This window comes from Hypanus sabinus, chromosome 13 (genome assembly GCF_030144855.1).
Source record: "Hypanus sabinus isolate sHypSab1 chromosome 13, sHypSab1.hap1, whole genome shotgun sequence".
NCBI lineage: Eukaryota > Metazoa > Chordata > Chondrichthyes > Myliobatiformes > Dasyatidae > Hypanus > Hypanus sabinus.
This window is the reverse complement of record NC_082718.1, coordinates 2909896-2928184: the sequence shown is the minus strand read 5'-3', so window position 1 is coordinate 2928184 and position 18289 is coordinate 2909896. Positions and strand designations below refer to the sequence as shown.

At 42.3% G+C, this 18289-nt stretch overlaps 1 protein-coding gene across 5 annotated transcripts in view; it reads right to left on the bottom strand.

Annotated features, from left to right (window-relative positions):
* Positions 1 to 18289, bottom strand: part of LOC132403578 (interferon regulatory factor 6-like) — a 56247-nt gene that overhangs the window by 15611 nt on the left and 22347 nt on the right. For 4 of the 5 annotated variants that reach the window (XM_059986997.1, XM_059986999.1, XM_059987000.1 and 1 more), the window contains one exon: positions 1427 to 1625. In XM_059986997.1, the coding sequence (XP_059842980.1) occupies positions 1427 to 1600 (174 nt within the window). In that variant the 5' untranslated portion in view covers positions 1601 to 1625. Of the gene's footprint in view, positions 1 to 1426; positions 1626 to 2196; positions 2437 to 18289 lie in introns of those variants that run through there. The other variant, XM_059987001.1, reaches the window with a different exon arrangement.

Below are 18289 nucleotides of genomic sequence, written 5' to 3'. Positions count from 1 at the left end.
CTACCTTTGAGGGATTCTCTCTTTCAGAGCCCAGTGGAGGTGGGTGTCATTGCATACACTGGGGGTGGAGAGCGAGCGAGTGATGCTAATCCATGATTAGTTTGCTACGATGGTATGGATTGATGGACTGCTCCAGGGGAAGACCAATCCACGCATGCCCATTCTTAATAAAATTCATTACAGTTTTCCAAAGAGGCAAAACATTTTGCTTTAGTGCCCTGGCTGTCCTTTGGTTTATCTTTTACTGAGAGATACAGCACGTTAACAGGCCATTCTGGGCACGAGCCTGCACCGCCCAGTTGCACCAAAGAGACTAATTCATCTAACAACCCATATGGAGGAGAATGGGCTTGAGAAGGATAATAAATCAGCCATGATGGAATGGCAAAGAGTCTCGATGGGACAAATGGCCCAAATCTGCTCTTATGTCTGATGGTCTGATTATGTCAGATTGTGGGAGAAAACTGGAGCACCTGAAAGAAACCCACACAGCCATAGGGAGAACGTACGAACTCCCTGCAGGCAGCAGCTGGATTAAACCGGAGTCTCTGGCCTGTTTTATAGCATGATACTAGCCACCTTGCTACTGAGCTGCCCTGATTGGCTACCATGTTTTCTGTTTTGCTGTAGCAATTATAGCTCAAAAATGCTTTACTGACAATAAAGTGCAATGTCTTTGTGCCTTTACCTTTAACCTTACAAATTCAAGACAGAAATTCAAGGAAGGGATAACATTTTGGTGGGTGGGTGAGCAGAACCAAAAACAGGACTGTTTTCATGATGAACTCATTTCTGTGACGTTTCTGAAAGCTATAGGTAAAGGTTAAAGAAGGAGCTAGTTTACAGGGCCTGCTTCTCTCTAACTTCAGTTCAAACTCCCGGGGAAACATACTTAACCAAAGCCACCCATCAGAATGCCATGCAGCTTGGTTGACATGATGAGTTAACAACCCTTAGATCAGTGATAAGAAACATTTTGTTTATTTTTTTTATTTTATTTGGAGATACAGTGCAGAAAAGGCCCTTCCAGCCCCTTGAGTCACACCTCCAAGCAACCCAATGATTCAACCCTAGCCTAATCACAGGACAATTTAAAACAACCAGTTAAGCTCCTAACTGGTACGTCTTTGGATGGTGGGAGGAGATCTGAGCACCTGGAGGAAACCCATGTGCACATGGGAAGAAACACACAAACTTCCTTCCAGAGGAAACCCTGACGCACTGAGCTGTAGTGGTATCACGCAAGCTACCACACTATCGTGGCACCCTCAGCAAGCAGTGTATAAAGTCAGCACAGGTTTCCTGACTTTTCAAAGCAGACTTGGGTTAAAATAACCTCAGCCTTAAATTTCTCCATGAACTTCCCTCAGCATCTCCATTACAACAGAAAAAATCTGCACAAAGTAAACCATAAATGCTACTTCACCCGGAAAATGGTGTTGTCATCATCCTGGGTAGGGATGTGCCTGGTGGCATGCCGCCACGGGATCTGAAAATGCTTCCGCTGCTCATCTAACCACTGGAGCCCAGGGTAATGGCCGCTGTCAACCTGTGCCAGGAGCCATGGTTTTAACCGAATCCTGCGTGGGTGCATGGCCATCACTCTAGGCTCCTCAATGTCCAATCTGAAAATAATGAAGACAATGGTAATGAATATTACACAAAAATCTATGATATACAGTATATAGCACAGAAAACAGTAAGACTCCTCAGGCACTTGAATATTATCGAAGAAAAATTGATACTGTCTCATAAGCAAATTTTAGCAGCAATATACTTGGTGGAAAAACAAATTAAGGAGCTTCTGAAGTACAGATAAAACACTCCACCGTGGATGGTCCCATGCCCGGCTGCAAAAGGAGGAGGGTTGGACTTGGGGCCAACAATCCCATCCGGCAAAAACTCAGAGCTATCAAAACCCCAACAGAAGCTCCAAAGACCTCATCCCCAGGAGAAGAGGGATCTTCGAAGATGGGCTACGCCTGGGGACAACTTGAATATCTGGCCCAGGACAGAGGACTCTGGCAAGCTGCTATTGGCAGCCACTGCTCAAGTAAGAGCGATGGGCTTAAGAAGAAGGACGTATAAAAAAACAGCAGGAAGAAAATCTGAAGCCCAAGCAGATGAAGACTAAAGGCGCCAATGGTGCAGAGACCATTGATTCAGAGAAGAGCACAATTAAAGGACTGTACAGACCTTAGAGGCGTGTAGAGTTGGCACGCTGAGATTTTCTGTTGGAAACTCTATTTTGCAAATTTTAAAAAGAAGCAACTTCATGAGCTGTGATTCAGCCAGACTGAAAATGAAAATACTAATTACCCAAAAGTAACTTCCTCACACCAAAATTACTAGCCTTTGAAAGCAAAATTTCCATTTGTTGTTGACAAAATTGAGTCAGCTCGAATCACCCATTCATCTCAAACTTCCATTCTTGCTCTGCACTAAGAACATTAAACCACACTTCCCTTTTTTTCTAACTTTATGAAACTGACACTTTCTGGGCAAAGGGGCAAGGCTCATAGCACAGAACACCAACAACAAGCCAGGACAAGGTGAATCAAGAAGGTACAGCTTCCATCAGTGAGGAGGAACAGGAGCCTGAAGAGCCACATTCAATGATTCAGGGATCACTGCTTCCCCTTCAGTATCAAGTGCCTGAACAACTCACGAACCCATCAGCATGACCTTTTTGTTTGCACTATTTTATAATTTATGTAATTTTATGTCTTTGCTCCATACTGATGCTACAAAACAGCTGATTTCAAATCATAGAAGACAGTGATAATAAACTTGTTTCTGAAGTAATTGTCCTAGTCCTTGGCAGTATTTATAGGCCACATAAGCAGCTATCGCAATCCCAAGTGCGCACACTGATTCTATTTTCCTTCAGATTCAAGTCTGAACTTGTTCTTAAGTAAAATCTCTGCTTTAAATTACTCACCACATTGTGCTTCAGGTGCTATTTTAAATATCACATGAATCAGCACATTCTGGTGCTCTTCCATTTTAAGACTGACCACTTTTTCTGTTCTCCAAAATACACTAACCCTCAATTATATTCAAAAATAATTTTTCTAGAATTTTCTTCTTTTTCTCTTAAATTCATGTACGTTTCATACTTTAACACTATTCTCTTTTTATTTATAACAGTATGTAAAATGTGTCAAATTGCAATTAATTCAAGATTTACCACTTGCTTTTCATGGTAAGGACTGAATTATATCCAGGCAAACGTAGCATTGACCACTCAGAAGAAAGCATTGACAGATTGGGATGAGGGATGAATGTTGGTCAAGACTTTAAGACAATCCAGTATTCTGCCCAACACAGTATCACAGCTAACATTTCAAAGACCAATCTCCTCAGACATGGCAAGAATTCTTTGGTATAGCACTAGAATGTGGGTTCAACTCAATGTTCATTCTCAAATGAGGGAGCTACCAACGAAACCAAACTGATTAGTCTGACACAGAGAGATGAATGGGCAGAGAGAACTTGTAAAAGTAGCCATTGTGATTAAAATACATGATAACTGGTTATCTTGTAGCTCTTAGTAAACAAAGTTCAAAAACTTCAAAGTAAATTCGTTATCAAAGTACATATATGTTACCATTTACAACCTTGAGATTCATTTTCTTGCAGTAAATACAAGAAACACAATGGAATCAGTGAAAAACATGCAAACAATGTGCAAAGACAACAAACTGTGCAAATACAAACAGATATTTTAAAAATGATAAATATTGAGAGCGTGGGATGAAGAGTCCTTGAAAATGAGTCCACAGGTTGTGGAAACATTTCCTTGATGGGGCAAGTGTTGAGTGCTTATTTCTTTAGATTCAAGAGGCTGATGGTTGAAGGATAGTAACTGTTGAATCCTGAGGTTCCTCTACATTCTTCCTGATGGGAGACGTGAGAAGAAAGCATGGCCTAGGTGGTGGGGGTCCTTGGTGATGGATTCTCCCTTCCTACGACAGTGCTCCGTGTAGATGTGCTCATTGGTGGGGAGGGCTTTACCTGAGAGGAACTAAACTCCAAGAGACAACAATAATGTTTTAATTAAAAAACAAAGCAGACATCAGCAGCACCTCGACAGCATGGTTAAGCGGGATGACAAACAGCAGGACAAATACAAAACACAGCAGCATGAGGTGATACAATTTGGCAGTGTGGTACACAAGAGAGTTACTAGAGTTGTAGCAGAGGTGCTTCTGGGCCTGTGCTCACTGGAGTTTAGAAGAATGGAGGGATGGGGAATCTCATTGAAATCTATTGAATACTGAATGGCCAGGATAAAGTAGATGTAGAGAGGGAGTAGGTGAATCTCGGACTGGAGGGCACAGCCTCATAATAGTCCCTTTAGAACATAGATGATGAGAAATTTGTTTAGTTGGAGGATGGTGAACCTGCCTTTTATCGGACAGCCGCACAGACGTAGTAAAACATTCCTGTGCAGGGCCAGAGTGGAGTTTGAAAAAGTAGCCAGTTTTAGTCAGAGTCTTTGATTGGACAGCAGTGCAGTGCAGTAGAAGTGTTTCCACGCAGGTCTGGAGTGTAGCTTGGAAAAGCAGCCAGTTTCCTGCAGGAGTCTTTGATTGGACAGCGGTGCAGTGCAGTAGAAGCATTCCCGTGCAGGTCCTGAACGGAGCTCGAAAACCCCAGTCTCCATAAAAGAGAGGTACAATCAGGTGGAGTGGCCATTGTGGAAGTGGTGTGCATCAGAGTGGTAAGGCGAGGACAGGAGGAGGTGAGATAAGTAGGTAAGTGTATTTCTTATTTCTTTTTCTCATTTAACTCTTGAAAGAATAAGGGGTATTTCTGCAGGGCCAGAATTCTGTTCTGGGTCTCAGATGTGGGATTTCCTGGAGACTTTCAGTCTCCGTGATGGCCATGTCTGCACCGGATGCATCGAGTAGAGATCGAGTTAGGGAACTGGAGCTGCAGCTCAATGATCTTCAAGTTGTTAGGGAAAATAAAGTGGTGATTGACAAGGAGCCACAGAGATGGTTACCCCGAGGCTACAGGAAACTACCAGGAGAGGGAAGGGGGAATGTCAGGTAGTAGGGAGGACCCCTGTGGCTGTCACCCTCAACAATAAGTACTCCATTTTGAGTACCATTGGGGGGGCATCTGGGGGAAGCAACAGTGGCCATGCCTCTGGCCCTGAGGCTCAGAAGGGTAGGGAACTGAAGGGGATGGCGGCAGCAATAGGGGACTCTATAGTCAGAGGGACAGAGTGGATGCAAGGAAAAAACACGGAGAGTAGTTTTCCTCCTATGACATGTCCACAATAGCTTGAAATAGGAGAGTGAGCAGCCAGAAGACATGGTACATGTTGATATCAACGATGTAGGTAAATAAAAGAGGAGGTCCTGAAAGCAGACTACAGGGAGTTAGGAAGGAAGCTGAGAAGTAGGACCTCAAAAGTAGTAATCTCGGGATTGCTGCCTGTGCCACGTGACAGTGAGTATAGGAATTGAATGAGGTGGTGCATAAATGCTTGCGAGACAAATTGGAGCAAGGGGATTCAGATTTCTGGATGATTGGGACCTCTTCTGAGGCAGGTGTAGCCTGTATAAAAGGGTGGATTGCACTTGAATCCGAAGAGGAAAAACATCCTTGTGGGCAGGTTTGCTCGAGCGGTTGGGAGTGATTTAAACCAACATGGCAGATTGATGGGAACTGCTATGATAGAGCTGAGGATCAGCCAGCTGTTTTACAAGTAGATGATGGGTGTAATATGAATGTAAGGAAGGACAAGCCAATGATTGGGTACAAATGCAGACAAAGCAACAAGCTAAATTGTACCACAGAGCCAAATTTAAAAAGGACAAGGAATACAGGACTGAAGGTGCTGTATTTAAATGCATGTTACATTCAGAGTAAGATGGGCGAACTTGTAGAGTCATGGCTGAAAGAAAGTCATAGTTGGGAGTTTAACATCAACGGACATATCCAAAGGACAGGCTGGAAGGGATAGGTAGAGGTGTGACTTTGTTGGTAAGAGATGGAATTACATCTTTAGAAAGAGGTGATATAGGGTCAGAGAATGTCGAATCTTTGTGGATGGATTTAAGAAACTGCAAGGGTAAAGAAACCATTATGGGAATCATAATTAGGCCTCCAAATATTAGCAAAGATGTGGGGATGAATTACAAAGGGTACTGGAAAGGGAATGTAATAAGGGTTATGTCACAATGGTATTGGGGAATTCAATATGCAAGGGGATTGGGAAAATCAGGTTGGTGTCGAATTGCAAGAGAGAGAATTTGTCGAATGCATAAAAGATGGCATTTTAGAGCAGCTTGTGCTTGAGCCTTTTTGGTGAAAGGTTATCTTACATTGGGGTTGTGTAATAATCCAGATTTTATTAGGGAGTTTAAGGTAAAGGAACGCTTAGGAGACAGTAATCATATTATTGAATTCATACTGCAGTTTGAGAGGGAAAAACACATCAGATGTATCAGTATCAGAGTGGAATAAAGGGAATTACAGAGACGAGAGTGATCTTGCCCAGTTGGACTGGAGGAGGAGACTGGCAGGGATGGTGGCAGAGCAGAGATGGTTGAAGTTTCTGAGATTAGTTCACAAAGTGTAGGATACATATATCCCACAGAGGAAGAAGTTCTCAAATGATAGGGGTAGGCAACTGTGGCTGACAAGGGAAGCTAAGGATTGCATACAAGCTAAGGAAAGGGCATATAATAGAGCAAAAGTAAGTGGGAAGTTGGATGATTTGCAAGTTTTAAAAATCCAACAAAAGGCAACTAAAAAAAAGGAAAAGATGAAATATGAGAGCAAACTAGCCAATAATATAGAGCCGTATACTAAAAGCTTTTTCAGTTATATAAAGAGTAATAGGGAGGTGAGAGTTGAAATTGGATCACTGGAAAATGATGCTGGTGAGGTAGAAATGGAAAACAAAGAAGTGGCAGATAAACTTAATGAGTACTTCACATCAGTCTTCACTGTGGAAGGGACTAGCAGTGTGCCAGAGGTTTGTGAGTGTCAGGGAGCAGGAGTGTGTGCCATTGCTATTACAAAGAAAAAAGTGCTAGGCAAACAGGTCTTAAGGTGGATAAATCACCTGGACCAGATGGACGACATCCCAGAGTCCTGAGAGAGGCTGCTGAAGAGGTATTAGGTGCATTGGCAGGGTCTTTCAAAAATCACTTGATACAGGCATAGTTCCAGAGAACTGGAAAGTTGCAAGTGTCATTTGACTCTTTAAGAAGGGAGGAAGGCAAGAGAGAGGAAATTATAGGCCAGTAAGCCTAACCTCAGTGGCTGAGAAAGTGTTGGAGACCATTATTAAGGATGAGATTTCAGGGTTTTTGGAGACGAATGATAAAATAAGTCAAAGTCAGCATAGTTTCTGTAAAGGGAAATCTTGAAGCTTTGCCTGACATATCTGTTAGAGTTCTTCAAGGAAGTAACAAGCAGGGAGGACAAAGGAGAGGCAGTGGATGCTATTTACTTGGATTTTCAGAAGGTGTTTGATAAGGTGCCAGACGTGAGGCTGTTTAACAAGATAATATCCTATGGCGTTACAGGAACGATACTGGCATGGATAGTGGAATGGCTGACAGGCAGGAGGCAGTGAGTGGGCCTTTTCAGGTTGGCTGCCGGTGATGAGTGCTGTTCTTCAGGGGTCGGTAATTAGACCGCCAATTTTGACACGTTTTGTTAATGACTTAGATAGTGGAATTGATGGATTTGTGGCAAAGTTTTGCAGGTGATACAAAGATAGATGGAGGGGTAGATAGTGTTGAGGAAGCAATGTGATTGTAGTAAGACTTAGGCACATTGGCAGAATGGGCAAATAAGTGATAGATGGAATACAGTGTTGGGAAATGTATGATAATGCATTTTGGTAAAAGGAACAACAGTGTGACTATTATCAAAATGGGGAGAAAATTCAAACATCAGAGGTGCAAAGGGACTTAGGAGTCCCAGAAGGTTAATTTACAGGTTGACTCTGTGGTAAAGAAAAACGTAATGATGGCATTTATTTCAAGGGGAATAGAATATAAAAGCAAGGAGATAATGCTGAGCCTTTATAAGACACTAGTCAGGCTGAACCTGGAGTACTGTCTACAGTTTTGGGCTCCATATTTTAGAAAGGGTGAGTTATCATTGGAGAGAGTCCAGAAGAGATTCATGAGGATGATTCCAGGAATGAAGGGGTTAACGTACGAGAAGTGTTTGGCAGCTTTGGGCCTGTACTCACTGGAATTTAGTAGAACGTGGAGGGGGGAGGGGGAGGGTGTGTTTATTGCAACCTACCGAATGTTTAAAGGATGAGATATGTTGGATGTGGAGAGGATGTTTTCTATGGTGGGGGTGTCCAGAACTCAAGGGCACAGCCTCAAGATTGAGGGGTGACCCTTTAGAACAGAGGTAAGGAGGAGTTTTTTTTAACCAGACGGTAGTAAATCTGTGGAATGCTCTGCCATAGACAGCTTGCAGGGCAAGGCCCATGGGTGTATTTAAAGTGAAAATTGATAGTTTCCTGATTGGTCAGGGCATCAAAGGATATGGTGTGAAGACAAGTGTATGGGGTTGAGTGGGATCTGGGATCAGCTGTGATGGAATGGCGGAGCAGACTCGACGGGCTGAATGGCCAAACTTTGCTCCTTTGTTGTATAGTCTTATGGCTGTGGAGGCCAACTTATTGAGTAAATTTACAGTTGAGGTTTATAGGTTCTTGAAAAGTAAGAGCGTCAAGAAGGATAACAAATCGGCCATGATGGGTTGGTGCAGCAGACTTGATCGTCTAAATGCCCCTACGTGTAATGGTTGAGAGCACTCAGACTATGTAATACACCCTGAGATGGGATCAAGTTGATAGAAAAGTAACTTGCTTGGGCTTCTGACAGCGATGTGGAGTGGAACAGTGTGTAGGTAGGGGTTCTGCTGGCTTTCTTCAGTGACCCAGGTTTGATCCTGACCTCTGGCATGTTCAGGTGAAGTTTGCACATTTTCCATCTGACAGCATGACTTTTCCCCGGGTACATCGTTTCTCAAAAACTTATGGATGGGTAGCTTAGTTAAGGCACCTGTGAATCACTACCAGTTAATGTGGGTGGTAGACGAATCAGGGGGAAGCTAATTTTATTTATGTATTTAGAGTCACAACTGCGCTGCGCTGCCCTCAACCCCGATTTCACCCTAACCTAATCACAATGACCAATTAAACTAGCCGATTGTGGGGAACGTATTCCACAGGGAGGATGAACAGAGACTCCTTACAGAGGGCACCTGGAGTGAACACCAAACTCTGATAACCCTGAGCTGTAATAGCGTTGCGCTAACTGTTACACTATTTGTACACCACACCCAGGAAATTATAGACCAGTGAGTCTTACTTCAGTGGTGGGCAGGTTGTTGGAGAAGATCCTGAGAGGCAGGATTTATGAACAATTGGAGAGGCATGATCTGATTAGAGATAGTCAGCATGACTTTCTCAAGGGCAGGTTGTGCTTTACGAGCCTGAGTGGATTCTTTGATGATGTAACAAAACACATTGATGAAGGTAGAGCAGTGGATGTAGTGCTGTCAAAGGTTACAGCAGGTCTTCGATAGGATGCAGAACTGGGCTGAGAAGTGGCAGATGGAGTTCAATCCAGATAAGGATGAAGTGGTTCATTTTGGTAGGTCAAGTTTGAAGACTGAATATAATATTAATGGTAAGACTCTTGGTAATGTGGAGAATCAGAGGGATCTTGGGGTCCAAGTCCATAGGACACTCAAAGCAGCTGCACAGGTTGACTCTGTGGTTAAGAAGGCATACGGTGTATTGGCCTTCATTAATCATGGGATTGAATTTAGGAGCCGAGAGGTAATGTTGCAGCTATATAGGACCCTGGTCAGACCCCACATGGAGTACAGTGTTCAGTTCTGGTCACCTCACTACAGAAAGAATATGGAAACCATAGAAAGGGTGCAGAGGAGATTTACAAGGATGTTGCCTGGATTGGAGAGTATACCTTATGAGAACAGGTTGACCTGATGGAGGTGTACAAGATAATTGTGTGGATAGCCAGAGGCTTTTTCCCCAGGGCTGAAATGGCTAACATGAGGAGGCATAATTTTAAGGTGCTTGGAAGTAGGTAAAAGAGGATGTCAGAGGTAAGTTTTTCACACAGAGAATGGTGGGAGTGTGGAATGCACTGCCAGTGAAGGTGGTAGAGGCAGTTATGATAGGGTCTTTTAAGAGACTCTTAGATAAGTACACGGAGCTGAGAAAAGTAGAGGGCTATGTGGCAGGGAAATTCTAGGCAGCTTCTAGAGTAGGTTACATGGTCGGCACAACATCGTGGGCTGAAGGGCCTGTAATGTGCTGTGGATTTCTGTGTTCTGTGTTCTAAAAGCTTTGGCCATAGGGGAACAGTGAGGAAAGAGGGCTGATGGGTTTGCTCCAAAGGTTGTAAGGAAATATGAAGTTGGATGGATTTCCAGTCTAGGTGCAGCAGACACCATCTCCCTGGCTCTATATTCATTTCTGAAACATCTGGACATAAAGGCGCTTACGTCAGACTGTTGGACTATTGACTGCAGCTTGTCTTTCAATACCGTAATTCTAAGCAAACACATCTCCAAAATCAACACCTCCTTTTGCACCTGGATCCTCGACTTCCTAACCAACAGATTGCAATCAGTAAAGTACGGCAGAAACTCCTCTGTCACGATTATTCTCTACACTGGTGCCCCATTGGGCTGCATCCTCAACCCCTCCTCTAATCCTTATATGCTCATGTCTGCATGGACAGATTCTGCTCCAACTCAGAGACAAATTGCAGGTGACCTGTTGGGGGTCATATCTCAAATAACAAAGGTGGGAGATAGAGAGCCTAGTGACATGGTCCAAGGACAACATCATTTCCCTCAAGGGTAACAAAACGAAAGAGTGAGCTTCCAAGTTCCTTGGATCAGGTTCACCAACAGCACACTCTGGTTCAACGATGTTGACGCCACAGCCGGGAAAGCTCCCAAATGCCTCTACTTCCAGGGGAGGCTAACGTTAGTTTGGCTACTGGAACTGTTGGTGTGATCAGATACTGCATAAAAATATAAAGCATCCTTGAGATTTGTAATTTGAATTTATGAATCATACAAAAAAACCCTCAATTTTAACAAACCCCTAATGCCATAAATGTAAAATAAAAACAAGAAGTGCTACAGATATGCAAATGTAAAGTGAAAAGGGAAGAGTTCAAGATTCCGTCAGAGTATGATTTCTGAATGGCACCAATCTTGTAGTTTACTTCAATAATTAGAAAATCAGAATACCAGATGAAATATACAAAATTATTTTGGGGAAAGACAGATTAGAAGCATGGTGTGGTGTGTCTGGTGTGCTTAGATCCAAGGGTCAAGATCTCAATTCAAAGAGAGATAACAGATGTTTCTTCATCCAGAAATGTCTTGTTATTTTGGAACATGATTCCTAAGAGTGCAGTGGAGGGTCTGTTGTGAGTATAATGACATTGAGAAGTCAGAGTGCTAGTAACCACTAATCCTCTACAATTCAATAGGATCATTGCTGGAGAAGGAAGGAGATTGAATAAGTTTGTTACACAAGTGTATTCAACAGGTCAGAATAGCTGGCACTTACTGCACAGTGCTGAGTGACGGACTGAGGTGGATTTATGAGCAAACCTGTAAAGTTTATAAAGTCACTTTATAAACTTTATAAACCTGTAAACTTATAAAGTCACTTAACTGACACCTCCAATCCATTAATCCACATAAAATAACGGAGAGAATACAACATCTCAGAACAGATTCAGGAGGTGAAAATGACTTTGTTGCCAAGTTTGCAGATTATACAAAGACTGGTGGAGGGGCAGGTGGTGTTGAGGAAACAGGTAGGATGCAGAAGGATTTAGATTAGAAAAATGGGCAAGAAAGTGGCAAATGGACTACAAAGCTGGAAGCATGGTCATGCACTTCGGTAGTAGAAATAAATATGCAGACTATTTTCTAAACAGGGAGGAGATAGTGAAATCTGAGATGCAGAGGGACTTGGGAGTCCTTGTACAGAACACCCTGAAAGCTAACTTGCAGGTAGAGTCAGTGGTGAGGAAGGAAAATGCAACGTTAGCATTCATTTCAAGAGGTCTGGAATACAAGAGGAGGGACGTGACGCTGAAGCACTGGTGAGGCCTTCAGTATCATGGTGGATGAACTTTAATGTAAGTAAATGCAAAGTGTAGCAACACTAAAGAAACAATGCACACACACTATTAACTGTGTTGAAATACCTAAAATGGAGATGAGAAATCCTTCTTGTCCAAAGCTCAAGTGATCCCACAGATGTGTGGCAACCGTTAGCAAAGCTTGTCAGCAGAGAACAGGACAATAGTTCAATCCAAGTCTGCTGCATCCACTGGCTCATACTAAACGAGACAGAGATTGCCTGATGAATGGTGTGCAACAAATATGATGGAAGCAGTATGAACTAGGAAATCCAGAGCTGAGAAACCACAGGGATAACCACTGTGGGAAATGAAAGCATTCTCTGAATTTGAGGTTCAGGTGCATGGGCTTGGAAGAGCAGAGGGAACTTCACTCTGCAACTGGCTAACTCCTGATGAATGCTACAGAAACAAATGGCAAAACGTGTATAAGATGCCATATAGTTAGCATGGCTTCAGAGAGATAGTGATAGAACTAATAGCGTAGATACCCAGAGGCTTCTTCTCCCACGATGGAAATGTTAAATACGACATACCTTTAAGATGTTTAAAAGGAGATTTCTGAGATTTTTTTTCTCATGGAGAGTGGTAGGTATCTGCCTGGAATGCACTGCCAAGGTATGATAGCAATGCTTAGAGACATTTATACTCGTTCATGAAGAGGCAGCAAATAGAAGGATATAGACCATGTTAGGCAGAGTGGATTAATTCAAATTGGCATCATGGTCAGTACTGATATTGTGGCTCAAAGGAAGGGCCTGTGTCTGTGTGGTATTTTCCATGTGCTTGTACACAAATAGCAATCACGGAAGAAAATCATCTGCAGACATAGACAGACAGATACACACACACACACACAATTAATAAAGGCACAAAAATTTAAAGGTCATATACATGCACACATTCACATGATATACGAGGTTCATTCAAAGATGAGATTCAAGCTCCTGATTGCTACTTGAGTATTACAGCACTTTTTCTAAATGCCTGTAGTATTAGAAACAAGGTTAGCAAACTTGTGGCACAGATCAATACCAAGGCATATGATTTAGTGGCCGTTACAGAAACCTGGTTGCAAGGTGGAGATGACTGGGAATTAAATATCCAAGGATAGGCAGGAAGGCAGAGAAGGTGGGATGGCACTATTGATTAGGGATGAGATCAGGGTGATTGTGAGAGACGATATAAAATCTACAGAGTAGAATATTGTTCATCTAGGTAGAGATTAAGAATAGTAAAGGGAAAAAAAAACGCTGGTGGGTGATGTCTATAGACCACCTAATAAAAATATTGCAGTGGCAGAGGCAATTAAACAAGAAATAACCGAGGATTGTAAGAATGGGACGACAGTTGTCATGGGGGATTTTAACTTCCACATAGATTGGGTGAATCAGGTTGGTCAAGGAAGTCTTGAGGAGGACTTCATAGAATCATCCGTGATGACTTTCCTGAGCAGCATGTTAGTGAACCTACAAGGGAAAATACTATCATTGTCCTGTGCAATGAGACAATGAGACAGGTAAGATTAACAATCTTGTAGTCAGGGATCCTCTTGGAAAGCGTGATCATAGTATGATTGAATTTCACATTCAGATGGAGGATGAAATAGTTAGATCTAAAACTACTGTATTATGCTTGAACAAGGGAGACTACAATGGGATGAGGGAGGAGTCGGCTTATGTGGATTGGAAGCACAGGCTATTTGGTAGGACAGTTGAGGAACAGTGGAAGACTTTCAAAGAGATTTTTCACAGTGCTCAACAAAAGTATATTCCAGTCAAAAGTAAGGACAGTAAGTGTGAGGAGAGCCAGCCTCAGATATCTAAGGAAATAAAAGATAGTATCAAATTAACAGCTCATGTGTACAAAGTCACAAAGAGTAGTGGGAGACTAGAGGATTGGGAAAACTAAAAAGCAACAAAGAACAAGTAAGCAAGAAATAAGGAAAGGGAAGATAGAGTATGAAAGTAAATTAGCACAAAATATAAAAATAGATAGCAGAAGTTTTTATAAATATATAAAGCAGAAGAGGGTGGCTAAAGTCAACACAGGTCCCTTGGAAGACGAGAAGGGGAAATTGATTTTGGGTGATAAGGAAATAGCTGAGGCATTGAACGACTATTTTGAGTCAATCTTCATGGTAGAGGACACGTCTAATATGCCAGAGAAGGATGTTATGGACAAAATGAGAGGTGAGGACCTCGATAAAATCACTGTCACTAAAGAGACAGTGATGAGCAAACTAGAGGGCCTGAAGATAGATAAGTCCCCTGGTCCTGATGGGATGCATCCCAGGGTGCTGAAGGAATTGGTGGAGGTTATAGTAGACACGTTGGTAATCATTTATCAAAACTCTCTAGACTCTGGGTAGGCCTCAGTGGATTGGAAGACAGCAAATATCACACAACTTTTTAAAAAAGGATGTAGGCAAAAGATGGGCAACTATAGGCCAGTTAGCTTAACATCTGTAGTTGGGAAAAAGCTTGAAGCTGTCATTAAGGAGGAAATAGAGATACATTTAGAAAGGAGTGGTTCCATTAGACAGATGCAGCATGGATTCAGAAAGGGCAGGTCCCAGTTGACAAACTTACTGGAGTTCTTTGAGGCCATAATGAGTGCAGTGGATAGAGGGGAACAGGTGGATGTCGTATACTTGGATTTCCAGAAGGCGTTCAATAAGGTGCCGCACAAGAGACTTTTAAATAAGATATGTATGCATGGAGTCGGAGGAAGTGTATTGGCATGGGTAGTGGATTGGTTAACCAATAGAAGGCAGAGAGTTGGTATAAATGGGTGTTTCTCTGGTTGGCACTCTGGTGAGTGGGGTGCCGCAGGGGTCGGTGCTGGGCCCACAGCTGTTTACCATTTACATTGATGATTTGGAAGAGGGGACTGAGTATAGTGTTTCAAAATTTGCTATTGACACTAAACTGAGTGGAAAAGCAAATTGTACAGAGGATGTGGAGAGTCTGCAGAGGGATATAAATAGGTTAAGTGAGTGGGCCAAGGTCTGGCAGATGGAATACAACGTTGGTAAATGTGAGATCATCCACTTTGGAAGGAGTAATAAAAGAGCAGATTATTATTTAAATAGTGAAAGATTGCAGCATGCTGTTGTGCAGACGGACTTGGGAGTGCCTGTTCATGAATTGCAAGATGTTGGCTTGCAGTACAACAGGTTATTAAGATGGCAAACGGAATGTTGGCCTTCATTGCTCGAGGGATTGAATTTAAGAGCAGGGAGGTCATGCTGCAACTATACAGGGTACTGGTGAGGCCGCACCTGGAGTACTGTGTGCAGTTCTGGTCTCCATACTTGATGAAGGATATACTGGCTTTGGAAGCAGTGCAGAGGAGGTTCACCAGGTTGATTTCAGAGATGAAGGAGTTAACCTTTGAGGAGAGATTGAGTTGCCTGGGACTATACTGTCTGGAGTTCAGAAGAATGAGAGGGGATCTTATAGAAACATACAAAATTTTGAAAGGGATAGATAAGATAGAAGTAGGAAAGTTGTTTCCATTGGTACGTGAGACTAGAACTAGGGGACATTGCCTCAAGATTCAGGGGAGAAGATTTAGGATGGAGTTGAGAAACTGCTTTTCCCAGAGGGTAGTGAATCTGTGGAATTCTCTGCCCAGGGAAGCAGTTGAGGCTTCCTCACTGAATATATCTAAGAAATAGTTAAGTTTTTACATAGTAAGGGAATTAAGGATTATGGGGAAAAGGTGGGTAGGTGGAGCTGAGTTTACGGACAGATCAGCCATGATCTTATTGAATGGCGGGGCAGGCTCGATGGGCCGGATGGCCTACTCCTGCTCCTATTTCTTAGGTTCTTATCTGATTGTACCCAACTATCATTTCCCTTAAGCCCTCTGCCACCATCTCTAAATAATATGGCACCCTGTTCAGATCTAAAACCAGGGTTTTGCCACAATTCCATTTCTCAATTACCAATTTTAATCTTCTTGGCAAGTGAATGAAATAGAATCAGTAAATATGGCATCATACAACCCAATAAATAAATAACACAAAAAACATTATACTGGTGCATTGATTTATTGAGAAAAATTATCCAATATTACATGTATTTGTTGGAAAAAGTATGTGAACCTCCGGGGTAATGCCTTCTACAAAAGCTATTTGGAGTCAGGTGTTGCAATCAATGAGATGAGATTGGAGGTGTGGATTGTAGAGGTGCTCTGCCCTATAAAAAAGACACACAAAGTCAGGTTACTGACAGAACCTTTTCTTCTCCAGGAAGATCTGTTTATGTGCACCATGCCTCAATCAAAGCAACTTCCAGAGGACCTTAGAAGAATTGTAGAGATGCCTGAAGCTGGAAAAAGCTACAAAAGCATTTCTAAAGACCTGAATGTTCATCAATCCGCAGTAAGAAAAATTATCTACAAATGGAGGAAATTCAGGAGTGTTGCTACCCTCCCTTTGGAGTGGGCGTCTAAAAAGATCACACCAGAACACAAGTTGCAATGCTGAAAGAAGTGGAAAACAAAACCCAAGGGTAACAGCAAAAGACCAGGAGAAATCTCTAGAACTTGCTAAAGTCTCTGTTCATGTGTCCACGATAAGAAAAACTCTGGAAAATAATAGTATTCTTGGAAGGACACCTCAGAGGAAACCACTGCTCTCCAAAAAAAAAAACACAATTTGTTGTACATCTCAAGTTAGCAAAAGACCATCTGGATGTTCTACAATGCTTTGGGGACTATGTTCTGCAGACAGATGAGACAGAAGTTGAACATTTTGGTGGAAATGCATACCACTATGTTTGGAGGAAAAAGGGAACTGCACACCAACACCAAAATCTGATCCCAACTGTGAAGCATGGTGGAAGGAGCATCATGGTTTGGAGCTGATTTGCTGCCTCAGGGCCTGGACAGCTTGCAATCATTGAAGGAAGAATTAATTTAAAATTGTACCATGACATTTTATAGGAGAATGTCAGGGTAGCAGTCCATCACCTGAAGCTTAATAGAAGATGGATAATGCAACAAGACAATGATCCAAAAGACAAGAGTAAATCAACAACAGAATAGTTTAAAAAGAAGAAAACTTATTTTTTGGGATAACCGAATCAAAGTCCCGACCTTAATTCTATAGAAATGTTCTGGAAGGACCTGAAACAAGCAGTTCATGCAAGAAAGCCCACCAATATCCCAGAGTTGGATCAATTTTGTAAGGTGGAATAGCCTTAAATTCCTCTAAGCCAATGTGCAGGACTGTTCAACAGTTACCAGAAATGTTGGGTTGAAGTTATTCACACAAAATGCTGGAGGACCTTAGCAAAGAGTACAGTCGACATTTTGGGCTGAGATCCTTAAGCAGACCTGGAGAAAAATAGATGAGAAGTAGATTTAAAAGGTGGTGGGAGGGGAGGAAGAACCAGAAGATGATAGGTGAAACTGGGAGGAGGAGTGGTGAAGTAAAACGCTGGGAAAATGGTGAAAGAAATAACAGGGCTGGAGATTGGGTAATCTAATAGGAGAGGACAGAAGGTCATAGAAGAAAGAAAGAGCACCAGAGGAAGGCGATGGGCAGGCAAGGAGAAAAGGAGAGAGGGGAAAAAGGGGACAGGGAATGGTGAAAGAGAGAAGGGGAGGGGCATTACTGTAAGTTTAACAAATCGGTGCGTCCTGCTGAAGGGTCTCGGCCTGAAATGTCGACTGCACTCTTTTCCATAGATGCTGCCTGGCCTGTTGAGTTCCTCCAGCATTTTGTCTGTGTTGCTTGGATTTCCAGCACCTGCAGATTTTCTCTTGTTTGGGATAGAACTCACACCAGTTACTGAAAGCAAAGGTTCACATACTTTTTCCAACAAATACAAATAATATTCGATCATTTTTTTCAATTAATAAATAAATGAATATGTATGTTTCTGTGTTATTTATTTAATTTGGTTCTCTTTATCTAGCTTTAGGACGTGTGAAGATCTGGTAACATTTTAGGTCATACTTATGCAGAAATAGGGAAAATTCTACAGGGTTCACAAACTTTCTAGCACTACTGCATACCCATAGGCCATAGGACATAGGAGCAGAACTAGACCATTTGGCCCATCAAGTCTGCTCTA